A 14,810-nucleotide genomic window follows, 5' to 3' on the forward strand; every position below is an offset into this window, starting at 1 on the left:
AAAAAGAGCACCTTCCAATTTGTTAGTTAATTGTTGGAATAATTCTGTTTGTAGGTTTTGAGATACATTCAGTGGAATAGGCTATCTTACCCTGTTACTAAAGATTTGGTTTTGACTACTGCAAGTTGAAGTTACTGTGAGAAAAAACGTACTGTTTTTGTAGCACATCTATTTTATTTTCTAGGCATAACTAAACTATAGAAGTATTTGTGTTTGTCTCATTGCTTACTATATAATGTAGTCCAAAATACATTTATATTTATTCTTTTAGTATAATATTTAGTCCTCACAACTGATACATGAAAGTTTTTCAAGATGTTATATCCTAAATTTTAGTAAAAAAATTCAGCTTTCTGATCACTTCTAACCAAACAAAAAGAAGCAGTTGTGTGCAACTAGAAATGTTCCATCTCCTAATCATTTGTGATGGTTAAGTTGCAAAGAATCCGTAATCAGCTTTTATTAGTGTATGTTTTTCCATGTAATTTGTCTTCCATGTGCATCTTGTCAGCATTGATAAGTTATTCTTTCATGGTGCCTTCCACTTGTTGCACTGTATGTGAAGTTAGGTAGTCGCCAACAAAGGATCTTAGGCTGGGCCTCTCAATGGTGCGACACTATTTATGCATTTACAGTGTGGTTCCTGTAGTAGTGGGACTTGCGTGGTGGTTTAGGAGTTCATTGAGCAGGAGGAAGTTGGTTTAAGAAGAATGAAATCACATGATTCCATTTGTACTTCAGTGAGACAAAAATAGATCGCCCTCTGCGCTTGTCTTTATGACTTGGGTGGTAATGCGTTTTATTCCTGTCTGAGAGATCCCTGTTTTGGGAACAGTAATTCTGTTCTTCAGCCTGCTAAGGCAACACATTTATAGAACTGAGACATTCTGCCAACAGGACTCCTACAATGCAGTCATGTTTTGGAGTAGAGGGGAAAATTCATCATTTCTGAAAGGGTGGAAGGACAACTGTCAAAACCATGACTAGAGTCACTCAGAGGAGAAGAGAACAGCTTTTTCATAAGTCGTTGTTTAAAAATCAGATTATTCGCTTCATCAGCCGGAGTGGTTGGTCTTTGAAAATCAGACTCTGAATGCAATTATCTATATATGATTTTATGAAGTGATGTTTCTAAAGATGTTGCTGATATATCCTGTTAATTACGTAAATGAGACTTGGACTGTTGTAAAATGTCTTCCTAAGTAAAGCTTCATGCAATGAATTGTAAAGTTTTTCTCAAGTTAAAAATGTTCAGTATGTAAATTGTTTTATAAAGAAAAAAAGAAAAATAATACTGTATTTTAAAAAGTGTTATTTCTTATTTGCAGGCTACTACAAGTCGCTTTATTTGTTAATTAACAATAAGCTTCCCTTGAGTATCGAGTATTCTGATGTTTCTCGAGTCCCTATTGCAAAAATACTCCTGGAGAATGTTCTGAAGCCATTGCACTTTACATATAGCTCCTGTCCAGAAGGTGCAAGGTAAATAAAGTTGATAGTAGATATTTGTTTACTTATTTGTTATTGTCAGAGGTGCGCAGTTTGTTGAGCGTCTAGCTATTCTTTCAGTGGAGTTTGTTGATTTGTTTGCAATAGTAATGATTTTTTGGTAATGCTGTACATAGATGAAATGGTGTAGTTTCAGGTGTATTTAAGAAAAAGGCAATAAAATGCTGAAGACTGCAATAAACAGAGCAGAGAGTAGCAGGTATCATAATAGGTAGGAGCACATAGGTGTGGAAGACTTAGATGAGAGCAGAGATGCAGCTAAGGGCAGATGATAATTTTAAAGAACTTTGTGACGGGAGCTGAGGTTTATGAAGAGAAGGGACTAAGTCAGCTTACAAGAAGAAAGGGTCAAGTAGAAAGATGGTACAAAAGTCAAACTGCTTGTATCACATGTGAGTGTGTTCTGTGTTAAAGTAGTATTTTGGGGGAAAAAGAATGGTTTTAATTTATTATTTCAAGATTTTGAACAATGAAATTAACTTCAGAATAGTTTTTTTTGTGAGTTCATGAAAAGTTTAAAGGATAAAATGTAAGATCATGAGGAGAAAGCTGTAATTTAAGAAGTTCAGTTTTGAGAAATTTCATAAATTTGTTTATTAGCACAGGATTAATGGAGTGCATCTTTGCACTCTTCTTGATGGATGTGTGTAAACTTGCAAACTGATCTGTTATTCCATGGATATTGTTGTGGGAAATTTTGCCTGTATTTTCTATAAAGACATTTTTTTCTTCATTTCAGGCAGCAGATTTTTGCAGCCTTCACAGAGGAGTTTCTGGCAGCACCTTTTACAGATCAGATATTCCATTTCATCATTCCAGCGCTTGCTGATGTGCAGACCATTTTCCCTTATGAACTCTTTCTGAATGCACTATTACTAGTAGAAAGTGGATTTTCGAGAAGAAATGATCAAGCCCCATGGCTTTTTTACTTTGTGTTAACGGTTGGAGAAACATATTTGGGTGAGAAAGCTAAACGGCCAATTCATTGGTTTTTTCATATTTGAGTTAATGTGTTATGTATTTCCACAATGTGGTTCATTGCCAAGCAAAAAAGACAGTTTGTGGATACAAGTAATGGAGACACCTGTTTTATTCGCTGTTCTTACCCTTTTCAGTAAAAATACACTTAATTTGGGAAGATTTGGCATAGTGTGTTCTGGTCAGGTGTTTCTAGTAAAATATATTTGTATTGCAGTGTGATCTGGCTAATGATAATTTTTTTTTCCCCCCAATTAATGAGCTATAGGATCACTTTCAGAGGAAGGACTTCTCGTGTATTTGAGGGTACTCCAGACTTTTCTCTCTCAGCTGCCTGTGTCTACTGCTGGTACAAATTGTCAGGATGCAAACAGTGATTCTGAAGATGAGGATGAAGAGATCAGTAAAATGACAACGACACCAGTAAGCAGTACAGAATTCCTTTGAATTAATTTGTATTATAGCAGCAGTAAATGTAGGCTTACCATTAACTCCAGTATTTTTCTAGCTACGTGTAAAAGGGAGCATGTTTACTTCTTAAAAATAAATGTCTGCTTGATGTAAGCAAATTGAACTGGTTGCTTATGTTAAAACAGAACAAAAAATCAACAAACAAAACCATTACTATAATAAGAAATCTTAAAAAAAAGGTAGTGTGTCTTCTGAAGGACAGCTTTTGTTTAGCAAAAAAACCCTTTAAACTTCTGAACTTCTCTGCTTTAAATTTGTATTTTACAGAGACCGTATTATTCTCTGTGTTCTTTAAGTCCATGATGATGCCAAGATACCATGAAACATACCAATCTGATATTCCAACTTAGTATTTTCTTTTTTTTTTTTTTTTTTTCTCATGGAAGTATTATAAGTTAAAGTACAGCCTTTACCCTGTAGAATTAGCTCTCTTATTTAAATATCTGACTACCTTGAAAGCCCTCAAAGGGGGACCACCTGCTTTCCATAACAAAATATAGAGATTGTAGCATAAGTAGAACTTTTCACTATAGTTCAAACTTCCACCAGTAAAATGAATCCATGCTAACTTTAACCTTCTGGTACTACCAAACGTGTATTAGCCACCCTGAGGTTTTTTTGTTGTTTCTTAACCCATGGATTATGAATGTGAAAATACCGTTTGTAAAGGAACTTATAGTAGACGTCCATTTCTGGATTTTATGTCCAATGCTGACGTCCGTGGGGAAGAGATGATTATTCGTGTATTTTGTGCCAGTAAATGATCTTGTTTTAATGTATCCAAGTGTTGCAGAACATGCTTACTTTAAAGGGAGTCTTTCCCAGTGGCCTAAGTGAAAAGATTAATACCATAACCCAGCAGTTGCCTACCTAGGGATTTAAGTTGGCTCTTAGGACTGATACTGGGATATACATACGTGCTTACGTTTTAATTATTGTACAAGAAAACCTTATGTTCTAGTAAAATTCTGAATTATTATTTTTGTAAAAATGGGGATACTTGAACATTAGAAAGACTTAAAGCAAATTTTTCTTTGGTATATTTGTAGGGTGATGGGAGAATATCAGTTCAGTACGTAACTGAGGAGTGTCTAAAGAAATTGGATACAAAGCAGCAGACAAACACTCTACTGAACATGGTTTGGAGAGATTCAGCTAGTGAAGAAGTCTTTACCTTGATGGCATCAATCTGCCACACGCTAATGGTACAACACCGAATGATGGTGCCAAAAGTCAGGCAAGTATAAATAATAGTGATGTTGAATTGTAGTACATCTAAAATCAATTTTATTAGATCAACTTGTTTTAAGTACCCTGTAGATTTTTTTCTGTGATTTCTTTTTTGATCACTTGAAATAAAGAATAATTTCAGAATTTAAATAATAATTCCAGGCAAACCAAAGAGTGGATCCATTCTCTTTCTTATTTTTCTTCTTGTTCATTGTGCTCTCTCTGGAGTAATCACTGAATCCAAAAGTGTAAGCTGTTTGTTTGTTTAGTGAGTTGCAAATAAGTTAGTTTTCTCTTACCACATTGAGGACTGTGGAACAGGGAGTGTTTGCGATCAGAAAATCACACACAAATAGGGATTGCAAAGGTTCTTGAAAGGAGTTTTTGTATCCGCTTGCTCAGAGGCAGTGGTAAACATCATTCTAGCAGAAGTTTGTCTAGGTTGTTTTTAAAACTTCCAGTGATATGGATTCCACAATCTCTAGCTGGCTGAGCACCGAAATGAACTTGTTCTCTACCCCCTTTAATATATAGCCAAAATCTCTCTTGCTACAAATTAAAGCAACTCTTAACTATTGAAAACCACTGTTGTTGTTTGGAAAGGCTTTGGCACCTGAGATGGAGATAAAAGACTTGTTCATTTGTACAGCGTTCTTTTACAAAGACTGCAAACCACAAATGTTAGTAACAACGGGAGAAGATTTTTGACCTTTTTATCATCAGACTAAAATGCATAAGTATTAACACTGCTATGGTGCAAGTCGTTTTCAGTAAGTATGTGGTTGCTGGTAGTAAAGTAAGTATTTAGGGAATGTTGTAAACATAATCAATTCAAACTGCATTGTAAACAGTGATACAGAAAACTAATTAGGTGCTATCTTAGCCCAATGGTGTTTATAGCTGTTAGAGGAAGTAGGATGTCAGTGAAACTGTGATTGCTCGATTAGGGTAATTAGTTCTTTGTAGACTAATTGCATTAGAGCAGGATGTGAGACCTGAAGATCATAGCAGCAGTTGAATTAGTATGCGCGCTTTATTGTTACAAGTAGTACATTGCCTGGGATAGTAATTACTGAGTTTAAATGCATCAGTGCTTTGAGTTGAGGTTTGCTGGTGAGCTGTGTGGAACAGGGTGTTTAATGAGTAAAGGAGTCCCACAGAACTTTAATTGTGTGAATATGGTGTCTGTTTCCTCAGAGAAACTGTATTGTGTCTTTGCAATTATTTGTGGTAACAACCTAGTTACCTGTTGGATAAATTCAGGAGTTACAAAAGCTCTACTCAACGTCTTATAAAGGGAAGCAATCTACAAATTTTAGCTTTGGAATAGCTCCAAAACAATTGAATTTACAAATTTTAGAAATAAGTAGTGAGATACTAAGATTTGTGTCAGTAATACCAATGGAATTATTTTCATGGTCAAAGTAGAGTCAATTCATACAGGTGTTGGTAAATTAAAGTAGACATTTAATTACTGGTTCTGACTTCCAAGTCAGTCATGTGTTGGATTTGCCAGACATGATTGTGTCAGGAAGTGTCAGTCTTTTGTCCTATTCCCAGTGCATTCTAGACCTGACCTAAGATACCAAGCAGCTATTCTAAACATTCTTTTTTGAATGTTTTTCAGAGGACATTTGATGCTTGTTTTAAAGTAGTAAACATTGTGCCATTTCAAAAGACTAATTTTTTTTTTCATCATTAATTTCCCCTTTTTAAAAATTGCCTGATTTTTTTTTTTATTGCCCAAATGATTTTGTCAAATTTAATGATAGTCTTTTGAAAGGTGCTTCACTTGTTTTGAAACCAACTTTTAAATTACTTAATATTCAGTGTGAAGCACATCTAATTAAACCATGTAGAAATAGTTAAGCAGAACTAATTTATTTAAAATTATTTTTAATATATTATAAGAGCTCAAAAATGCTCTTTTTATTTTTTTGGGGGGGAACATACTGGGTCAAATGGTTTAAAAGACAGAAAAGGTTGTTAAAAAGACTTTACTTATTTAACAGTATTTACAACTGTAATGGAAAATTAAAAAGATAAAGGCTGCAAATCTGCAAAGCAGGATGTAAAGAGAGTAGTAACTGAAATTTATAAAGAGATTTTCAAGACTTTTGTTCATCAGAACTATACTTTAAATAAGTAGTAAATTCTGTTTCTGCAAAATATTTAGGGACGTAATTTAGTACCATAGACTTTGGGTCATCACTACAGCTTAATATTAAATAGCAATGGAAACTGCTAGTACGGGGACTTCAGTCTGATCAGTGCCCCAGAGTAATTGCTAATCTTAGTTTAACAGTTTCATAGTAACTGTACATTACTACTATTTAATTAACATAACATTGCTAATCTTAACCTTATGTTGAAAAATGTTTGGAAAACTGACATTCTGGTGTAACATTAGCAGCTTGTCTTCATGTGTGTGCTGAAGACACTTAGGCTTTACATGGGGCTATTTTAGGAACTCTTTAGGGAATATTCGTACACCTTTGTTTTTTTCTTAAAACCCAAATCATGGTATATGAAGTTTTTGCTTTCTTTTTTAAGTTTTGGTTTGCATTCTTGGTCCAATACAAGGAGAGGCAGAAGCATAAAACAGCTCAAAGAGCAATATAGTCCATTTAACGATGGCTTTGCCTGCTGTCTCGTACCTGTGACACCTTGCAGTTCTGAAGTGTCAAAATCTGCTGCTCTGGCAGCAGTGACCTTTCGCAGACTGTATGAGCTCCTCTCATTCTGGTGTATTCTCTTCATTAACTTAAATGGTCTCAGTGGGAAACTGGGCCCGATTTATGACCTAAACTGAAAATCTTGCCTTTAACTAATTAACTTGTAGTGGTGCCTCAGCTAAATTAAGCTTAATGGGTCATTTAATCTGTCCCATTGCGCAGGAGGAATTTGACATGTTTTTAAACCAGAGGTGCCCGAAATACCGTTCTGGCAAGTACACATAAATCATGTGGCCTTTGTGGACAATAAGATACCTAGAGAGAGAAGCAAGGTTCTAAATAAATGATCGTTATGTACTTACTATTGGGAGCAGATAATTTAATTTGGTATGATTAAAATAGCTACTTAACAGAAATCACTGGAGTGAATTTAACTCTATCGTAGCCTATGGCTGGGAGTTGAAAAATGGTCCTTCCCCCAAACTACAGTGGTAAATCTTAATATTGAACCAAAAATCTATTAATGAATCCACTGTATAAAACCATGTATAATGATCTCATAATACAGAAATTGTTGGTATGCAGTGAGATTTTTAACAAAATGCAGAACAACCAGATGGGAGGGGTAAAAAAAAATCCAGGGTTTAAAGTTTAAATGCCTGGTTTGTTTTTAGAATAGTACGAATATTGAAAATGAAACCTCTGAGTTTATAAAAGTTTACATAAAAGAATTAATATCTAATCATTTTGATTTCTAGTGTTTGTGTGTGTATGTTTTTGTTTAAACGAATGAGTGATCAAGATTGTGTGGACACTCAAGCTTTACATTAACTGATCTCTAAACTTTGTGGATTGATAATGCTTTCTCTTCAGGGTATATAAGCTATCCCTGTAATGTTCTGCAGTTTATCAGGAATTATTATCTTCCACTGTGTCATTTTAATGTAGTTCTGTCTGAAAATGCTATTTTTCAGCAGATGCACATCTTTTCTCTGCCAAAGAAAAAGACCCAACTGAGGTAGATTTTTGACCTATTTTAATTCTCAAAGTTTTTCTTTTTACTTTTTAATTTTTTAATTTAATTTTTTTTAGCTTTTTAATTTTTTTTTTTCAATGTGAAACCAAAAATTTTGCAACTTTTTAGTATAGCAGATTTCTTGAACTTGTGCAGAGATATGTCTTTTCAAGGCCATCCTTGTATTGTAGGGTGTTTCTTTTGTTAGAATTGTTGTCTTCTAATTTGAAAGCCAGTTTCTGTGCTTGGAATGGGAGGGTAGTAGATTGTTTCTCCTGTCATTCCTTTTGCAATGGATTATATTTCAGGTAAATCTAGCGATGTGAACTTTTTATAACAGAAGGCCCAATTCACCTTTCTGTGTTTAGTTTGCGGTTTCATGTTTATTTTCTGCTTCATGTTTCATAGGTATTTCATATTGACAAAATAGGCTATGTTATAGCGTCTTCTACCAAATATGCATTTTTTGTATTTAAGCAGATTTTCAGGAAGGGAAATGTGAAAGTTGAATGCATTCAGCATTTCTGGAATCGGGCCATAAAATATAGCAGTTGCTACAATTGACTGCCTGACTCACAGATATGGAATAAAAATGGCTAAAACTTAGACAAAGGTTATTATGATAAGCTCTTAAGGTTTGTCCTTTTTTCCCTTCATTACTACTGAATATTGCTAGAATGAAAAAATGAATTACATTATGATAGGTTCAGTGTCCATAATGTTTGTTCATTTCTGCTAAAACTATTACATAATTTCCAGGGATGATTGTAAAATTAACAAATTTTTACTTGGAAGCCCTATGAGACCTAACAACACTGTGCCAAATTAATTTTCATTTCAAATATAAGGCTGAAAACTGAAGGTCACTGAGGAAATTTCTCATTTCAGAAACCAAGACATCTGATCTATCATTCAGATATTTAAATATTAAATTAAAAATCCTTATTCTAAATTAACTAGACATAGTAAGCTCTTACATGATAATGCATAATCTCTACCCAAATGTTGAAATAATGCAACTTTAGAAGGAAGTAAAATTCCCGTGTGCCAAATTCAGGTTGATTTTTTTCAAAAATTCCACCTATTTAAAAGTAGAACTTAATTTTTCTATAAAACTTATCTCAAACTGGCCTTCGCTGCAGTTGCTTCAAATTTGACTCAAACTAAGTAATGATCACCAACATGCAACTTTTCTGGAATATGTGAAGCTCCCAACTGTTTTTAAAGGTACTGATCTACGTATTCAAAATTCAAAGTTTTTGAAACGAGGGGTGATACTTCAGCAAAGACACACCGCAAACCAGAGGTTGCTTGTAGTTCATTTTCCCTTCTTCTGCATTCCCCCATTCTATTTTCAAGACTCCCTGGACCTGTGAAACTCTTTTCTGTTTGGTGAAGAGTTCTGCCGTTCCTAATGCTGCTTTATCCCCACACAGTTCCTTGTCTGTGTGACTGGCTTTTGGTGAGTGCATGTGAATTGAGAGCCTGAAGAAGGGACTAGCTGTGTGGATGCATGAGAGAGGCTGTACTTTAGTGAAGGCAGCGGAAAGAGCCTGTGGGGCTTCAGCAGCCAGTAAGCGAAGACCCAGAGTCATATGGCACACTATGCAGTACTTATTTGTTGAGTGGGCTTGTAGGTTTTCTTCTGGGTTCTTTTTGTTGGTGTTGTTTTTGTTTTAATGTCTTTAAATGAACTGCTGCTTAAACCATTTTCAAACATTTTAAAGTGTTCACTGATATTTTACTTTTTTCCTTAATGAAATATGTGCTGCTTTTCCATTTGCCATCTGGCAAATTTTAATTTATCCATATGGTCTGTAATAAGTATTGTTTTTTCAGGCAGTAGCACTTCTAGTCTACCCTCCCTGGTCCCCTTTCCCAGCCTCCTACCTCTTGTATGCATGGTCACAGGGAGTTTTGTTATTATGAAGCTATTAACCTCTGGTAGGAAATGTGGACCTAGGTACCTGTTTTATCTTATTTATTCGAAGAGTAATTAGGAGACCTAGGAAAGTAGCATTTAAGATAGCTAACTGAATATATAGTTCTTCAGTATCCATAAAATAACAGTTTAGTCAGTCAAATCCTGTTTGGTTGCCTAAAAGACACAAATTGTTTCAGATTATGTTTTTCACATATGTTACTTCCTGTGAGGGGGAAAAAATAGGTTGGGGGAGACCTTTAATTTCCAGGAAGCTTTTTATTTCTTATTTCTATAGAAAGCTTATCATGCCGTAATCATGTCTGAAATAATATGGTTAAAGTTGGCCCTGTATGTAACTGACTTGTGCATTGTGTACACGTGCATTTTTACAGGTGTATGAACCACTTTCTGTCTACAGATTAGCGTATGTATATGGATGGCTGTCCTGACAGATGTTGTTCCTCTTATATTGTTATATCTGCCATGCAGAATATACCAGTAAAGTTGCTACATAATATTAAATCAATAGTTGCTTTGAATAAAATGAGATATTTTAATACTTGTCCCAAAAATTGCTATGTATGTTAATGTCAGAAGAAACACAAAGGTGACCTGTTAACTAGTTGGTGTGGTTTTCTATATTAGAGTTTTAAAAAAATGCCAGATAAATAACTCAGAGTGTACGCTATTTTTATTTAATGTGTGTTTAATTCTGTGGAATACTGCAAACGTGGCTCTATATCATGTGGTTTGTTATCAAGTTAATGAAAACTGGGTGTTTTGGGTATAGGTATTTATATGCTTGGTTTTCAGCTTTGGTGCTTTCACCAGGTTTGATTAGAATAAGAACCTCCATCTTGAAAAAATAAATTTGAATTGTTAATGTTTGAGAATGCTCAAAAAAGAAGTTCTTATAAAAGCATTATGTTTTGTGAATAAAGTATTTTGGAAGACACAATTAATTTTAACTTCTTCTTGCAGGCTTCTTTATAGTTTAGCCTTTAATGCCAGATTCCTGAGGCATCTTTGGTATTTGATATCTTCAATGACTACACGAATGATTACAGGGTATGTATTGCACCATTTCTGAAACTGAGTCTTTCTTAAAATAGAGTCTATCTAGTGAAAAGAGAATCAGACATTGGTATGACAGTGCTTGTGGAAGATGATTGAAAACAAACCTGTAATGGTTACTTAGTTCCTCTGATTTCATAAAACTGAGCAAAATCTTGGGAATTGGACAGTTGTAAATAATTACAGGTAAATAAAATATTTACAACAAGGTAGATGTTTTGTAGTTTTCCGAGTGCTTACTAGTATCAATATAACAAACACTGAAGCTTATTATTTTGATGCAGGAACTACTACTAAATATTTTTACTAGAATGCTGAAGTTAATACTTTTTCAGAGTATTTAATTAACCATCTCTTTAATTTTGCATTTTATGTTTTAAGGTCTATGGTGCCACTCCTTCAAGTGATATCAAGAGGCTCTCCAATGTCTTTAGAAGACTCTAGTCGAATTATCCCTCTCTTCTACCTTTTTAGTTCTTTGTTTAGTCATTCACTTATTTCTATTCATGATAATGAATTCTTTGGTGATCCAATAGAAGGTGAGTTTCAGGCAATAGCAGTGCTTTGCAAAATGTTTTTGTGTAAGACTGCAGAGTTCCCTGGGAACTGATTTGCTGACATCTGTGGAGAAGACTCCTCTGGGCTGACTTGCTGGTAGTCCCCTGGGCACTCAGCTGTCAGCTGGCTCTTTCATAGTTAATGTGTTTAGAAAAAAAGAGGGGAAAAAATAGTCTGCACCTTGGGAACCCTAGCTTTACAGGGTCTGATATGGAAATTCTTAATCATGATAATTTTTAATGAGTTAGTCAAGAGAGTGAAATTCTGGACTTAACCTGTAGTCTAATGTAAAGATTTAACACATGATGAATCACAAAAGAAAATAAGAGAATATTGTAATTAGAATAATTGTGACTGCAAACAATTACGAGACCTGATTGCCTTTACAAATGTATGCTCATTCTCTTTTTGGATAATGTTTCTTTTCTCTACTTTTAGATTTTGTATGTAAATATCAGAGTTTGAAAGAAATAAGTGGGTTTTTTAAATAACAAAATTATTAAGAAAAAGTCATTTAAAGAAACTTGTGGTTTATGTAGTTGTAGGTCAAAGACAATCATCAATGATGCCTTTTACACTAGAAGAGCTTGTAATATTATCACGCTGTCTTCGAGATGCATGTTTAGGAATCATAAAGTTGGCTTACCCGGAAACAAAACCAGAGGTTCGTGAGGAATATATTGCAGCATTTAGAAGTGTTGGAGTAACAAAAAATACAGAAATGCAGCAGTGTATACAGACGGAACAAAAAAGGTGGATTCAGTTATTCAAGGTAAATTGTATCAATTTTCAGAACGTATTTAAATTAAGTTTTCACACTTCTGCTGAAGATATGCAATTAGTTTTTTTTTTTTTTCTTGTTATACTTTTAACACAGCTGTTACAAGGAGTATTGGTTTGGGAAGGCTGTTTTTTTGGCACATATGCTAAATCTTGAGTAATTATATTCTGATAACTGTAACAATTTTCTTTTTCTTCTGGCAACTCTTAATTTAATTTTCCTGCTCATCTTATTTATAAGAAAGCTATTGTATAGAATATAGGTTTTAACTTGGACTCCCAAGGTACTTAAGAATGTCATTATAACTTTATGTAGGTGTGAAATTCCAGCTGAATCATATGATTATGCAAGTAATTCTGTATTAGAGGCTTCACTAAATTGGTACCATGCTGCATTTGTTTTGTTGGTGTTCTACTAAAGTCTGTTGGTACTACTCCTTTTGAGTTTGCTGGAATACTAATGGGGTGATGAGTCTGGCTTAGCAAATGTAAACTTAATGTCTGTTCTTTCTGAATATCTACCAATGTATATCTGCTAGTTTTATCATGGCATTATAAAGACATGAGTTAAGAGAAGCTGAAAACTTTGGCAGGAAAAAACCCAATATAACGGTTGCTGAAAAAAAGGAGTGCTTGACTTGTCATGAAAATTCTGCAGCAAACACATCTAGTCAGCTAAAATTGCTCATTAAAGAAGTGGGAGCAGAAGAAATGCATTTTCCAAATTGAATGCTAGATTTACAGTCTGTTTAATACTGGCGACCTCTCGCACACTAATGTTCAGTTCGAGTCATCAGCTGTCCCTTCAGGTCTTTTATCACTGCTTTTGTCAAGCTATCTATTTAATTGAAAGAAGTTAATTGAATGAAAATGATCAACTAAGCTTGTATTAATATTGCTAATGGAACTTTCTTCTTGGCCATGTTTGGAGAAAGATGTCATGCTAGACTTTAGGAAAGGCCCATTAAGGCTTGCACTTAACCTGATGGGCTAATTAAGGAATGCTTATTCATTCTACAATTCTAAGATAGCCTCTATCCAGCCTATTCTGCCTGATTTTACAACACATTTCACTTATGAGCATAAGCATTAATAGCAGTGAGAGTAACTGATAATGTTTTGATTGCATTGAATACAGTCCTAATGCACCTCTGAATTTGTAATTTGCACGGATTGATCTAATATATGTTTGCACAATTTAATTTAATTACTTGTCTTTAAGTTGCCAAATAAACTTTTGATTTAAAGGTCACAAGTGAAAACCCTGGTATATCTATTTTTCTAAGAAGGACAGCATGCCAGGGCTATTTTTATGTATGCGGTTTATATCATGCCATCTTCTATTTCTTCTCTTTAGTTTGTCATTTTAGTCAGTCTTTTTATAAGCTTCTCACATTTCAGGTAAATTTGATCATATTTTGCTGTCATTCAGAAATCTGTAAAATCCCAAGTTACTCAGCCTGCTTTGTCAGACAGTTCCACTACAAGTGTAATTCCTGACTAAACTTGGTGTACTCTTATTTTCAGGAGCCAGGGTTGACTTCCATTAGCTGAATTACAAATCTAAATCTTGAGGTTATCTCAAAGGCTCCGGTTCTGCCCAAGGAAGTAGCTAATAACAAAGCTTCCCTTGTTTACTCCTTCAGAAACATATTGTTGCAGATAAAAATTCAACACAGCTAAAGTTCATCTCATCAAGAAGATAAGCAGTGATGAGTCTTTACGCAGCTTCAAAATAGCTTCTTGCCAGTAAGCAGGCAGCAATTTCTCCTTCCAAATCATTAAACCAAAACTAAAGTAGTTCATCATGTATTTAAGTGTTGAAGTAGAAAATGCTTTTTTCTTTTACCCTGTCAAATGTATGATTTATCTTTTCTAAAGCCTTTGCAAACTGCTTGCAGAGAAAAAGGCACATTCCTTCCCCATCATCTATGCTTTTAATGTCTCTTTTTTTCTTTTAATTTCCCACAGTTGTTTTGCATATTTTCTGTGCCACTGCTGTCTAATGAAATACATTCCTGTATATATATTTATATGTATACATGCAAATATAGGCTTACTTCTGCAAGGAAATAGTAAATCTGAAAACAGTGAGACTGCTGACAATGATGTGCTTATTTGCTAGCAGATTGGAGATCTTTGAAATGATAAATTTTATGTCAGAAAACGCCTTTATTCAGCAGAATCCCCCCTTTTTGGCTTGTTTATAATATTGAATATTGTAGTCAACAGTTACAGATTCCGTAGATGGATTTAAGTTATGAATAATTTCATTATCTTGAATTAATCCTATGAAGTTGTTACTAATTTTGGTGAATTTTAGTTTGGAATTTTAGTTGCATTTCGTGCTTTATTGGAAAGAAATCCCCATTTTAATATTATTTCTTGAAGTGGGTCTTCCCTTTCACTAAAGTACATACTTATACAAGATTTTACAAAGGAGTCCTAAACTCAGATTACCAGTATTCTCAGTACTCATTCATTATGTAGTAGGAACTCCAGTCTCACCTAGTTTGATTCAGCTCCCTTTAAGGATTCTTTAACTGCTTGTCAAATATTTTTATTAGCGTGGTCTTCACATGGGTATTTTTTTCTG

General features: G+C 34.3%; 1 protein-coding gene across 1 annotated transcript in view; it reads left to right on the plus strand.

Moving 5' to 3' along the window:
- Positions 1-14,810, plus strand: part of UBE3C (ubiquitin protein ligase E3C) — a 74,384-nt gene that overhangs the window by 17,155 nt on the left and 42,419 nt on the right. The window contains exons 7-13 of the mRNA XM_010078903.1: positions 1,329-1,482; positions 2,249-2,469; positions 2,756-2,910; positions 4,008-4,195; positions 10,784-10,870; positions 11,258-11,415; positions 11,974-12,206. Of these exons, the coding sequence (XP_010077205.1) occupies positions 1,329-1,482; positions 2,249-2,469; positions 2,756-2,910; positions 4,008-4,195; positions 10,784-10,870; positions 11,258-11,415; positions 11,974-12,206 (1,196 nt within the window). The remainder of the gene's footprint in view (positions 1-1,328; positions 1,483-2,248; positions 2,470-2,755; positions 2,911-4,007; positions 4,196-10,783; positions 10,871-11,257; positions 11,416-11,973; positions 12,207-14,810) is intronic.

The sequence above is a fragment of the Pterocles gutturalis genome, unplaced genomic scaffold (assembly GCF_000699245.1).
Source record: "Pterocles gutturalis isolate BGI_N339 unplaced genomic scaffold, ASM69924v1 scaffold22078, whole genome shotgun sequence".
Classification (NCBI taxonomy): Eukaryota; Metazoa; Chordata; class Aves; order Pterocliformes; family Pteroclidae; genus Pterocles; species Pterocles gutturalis.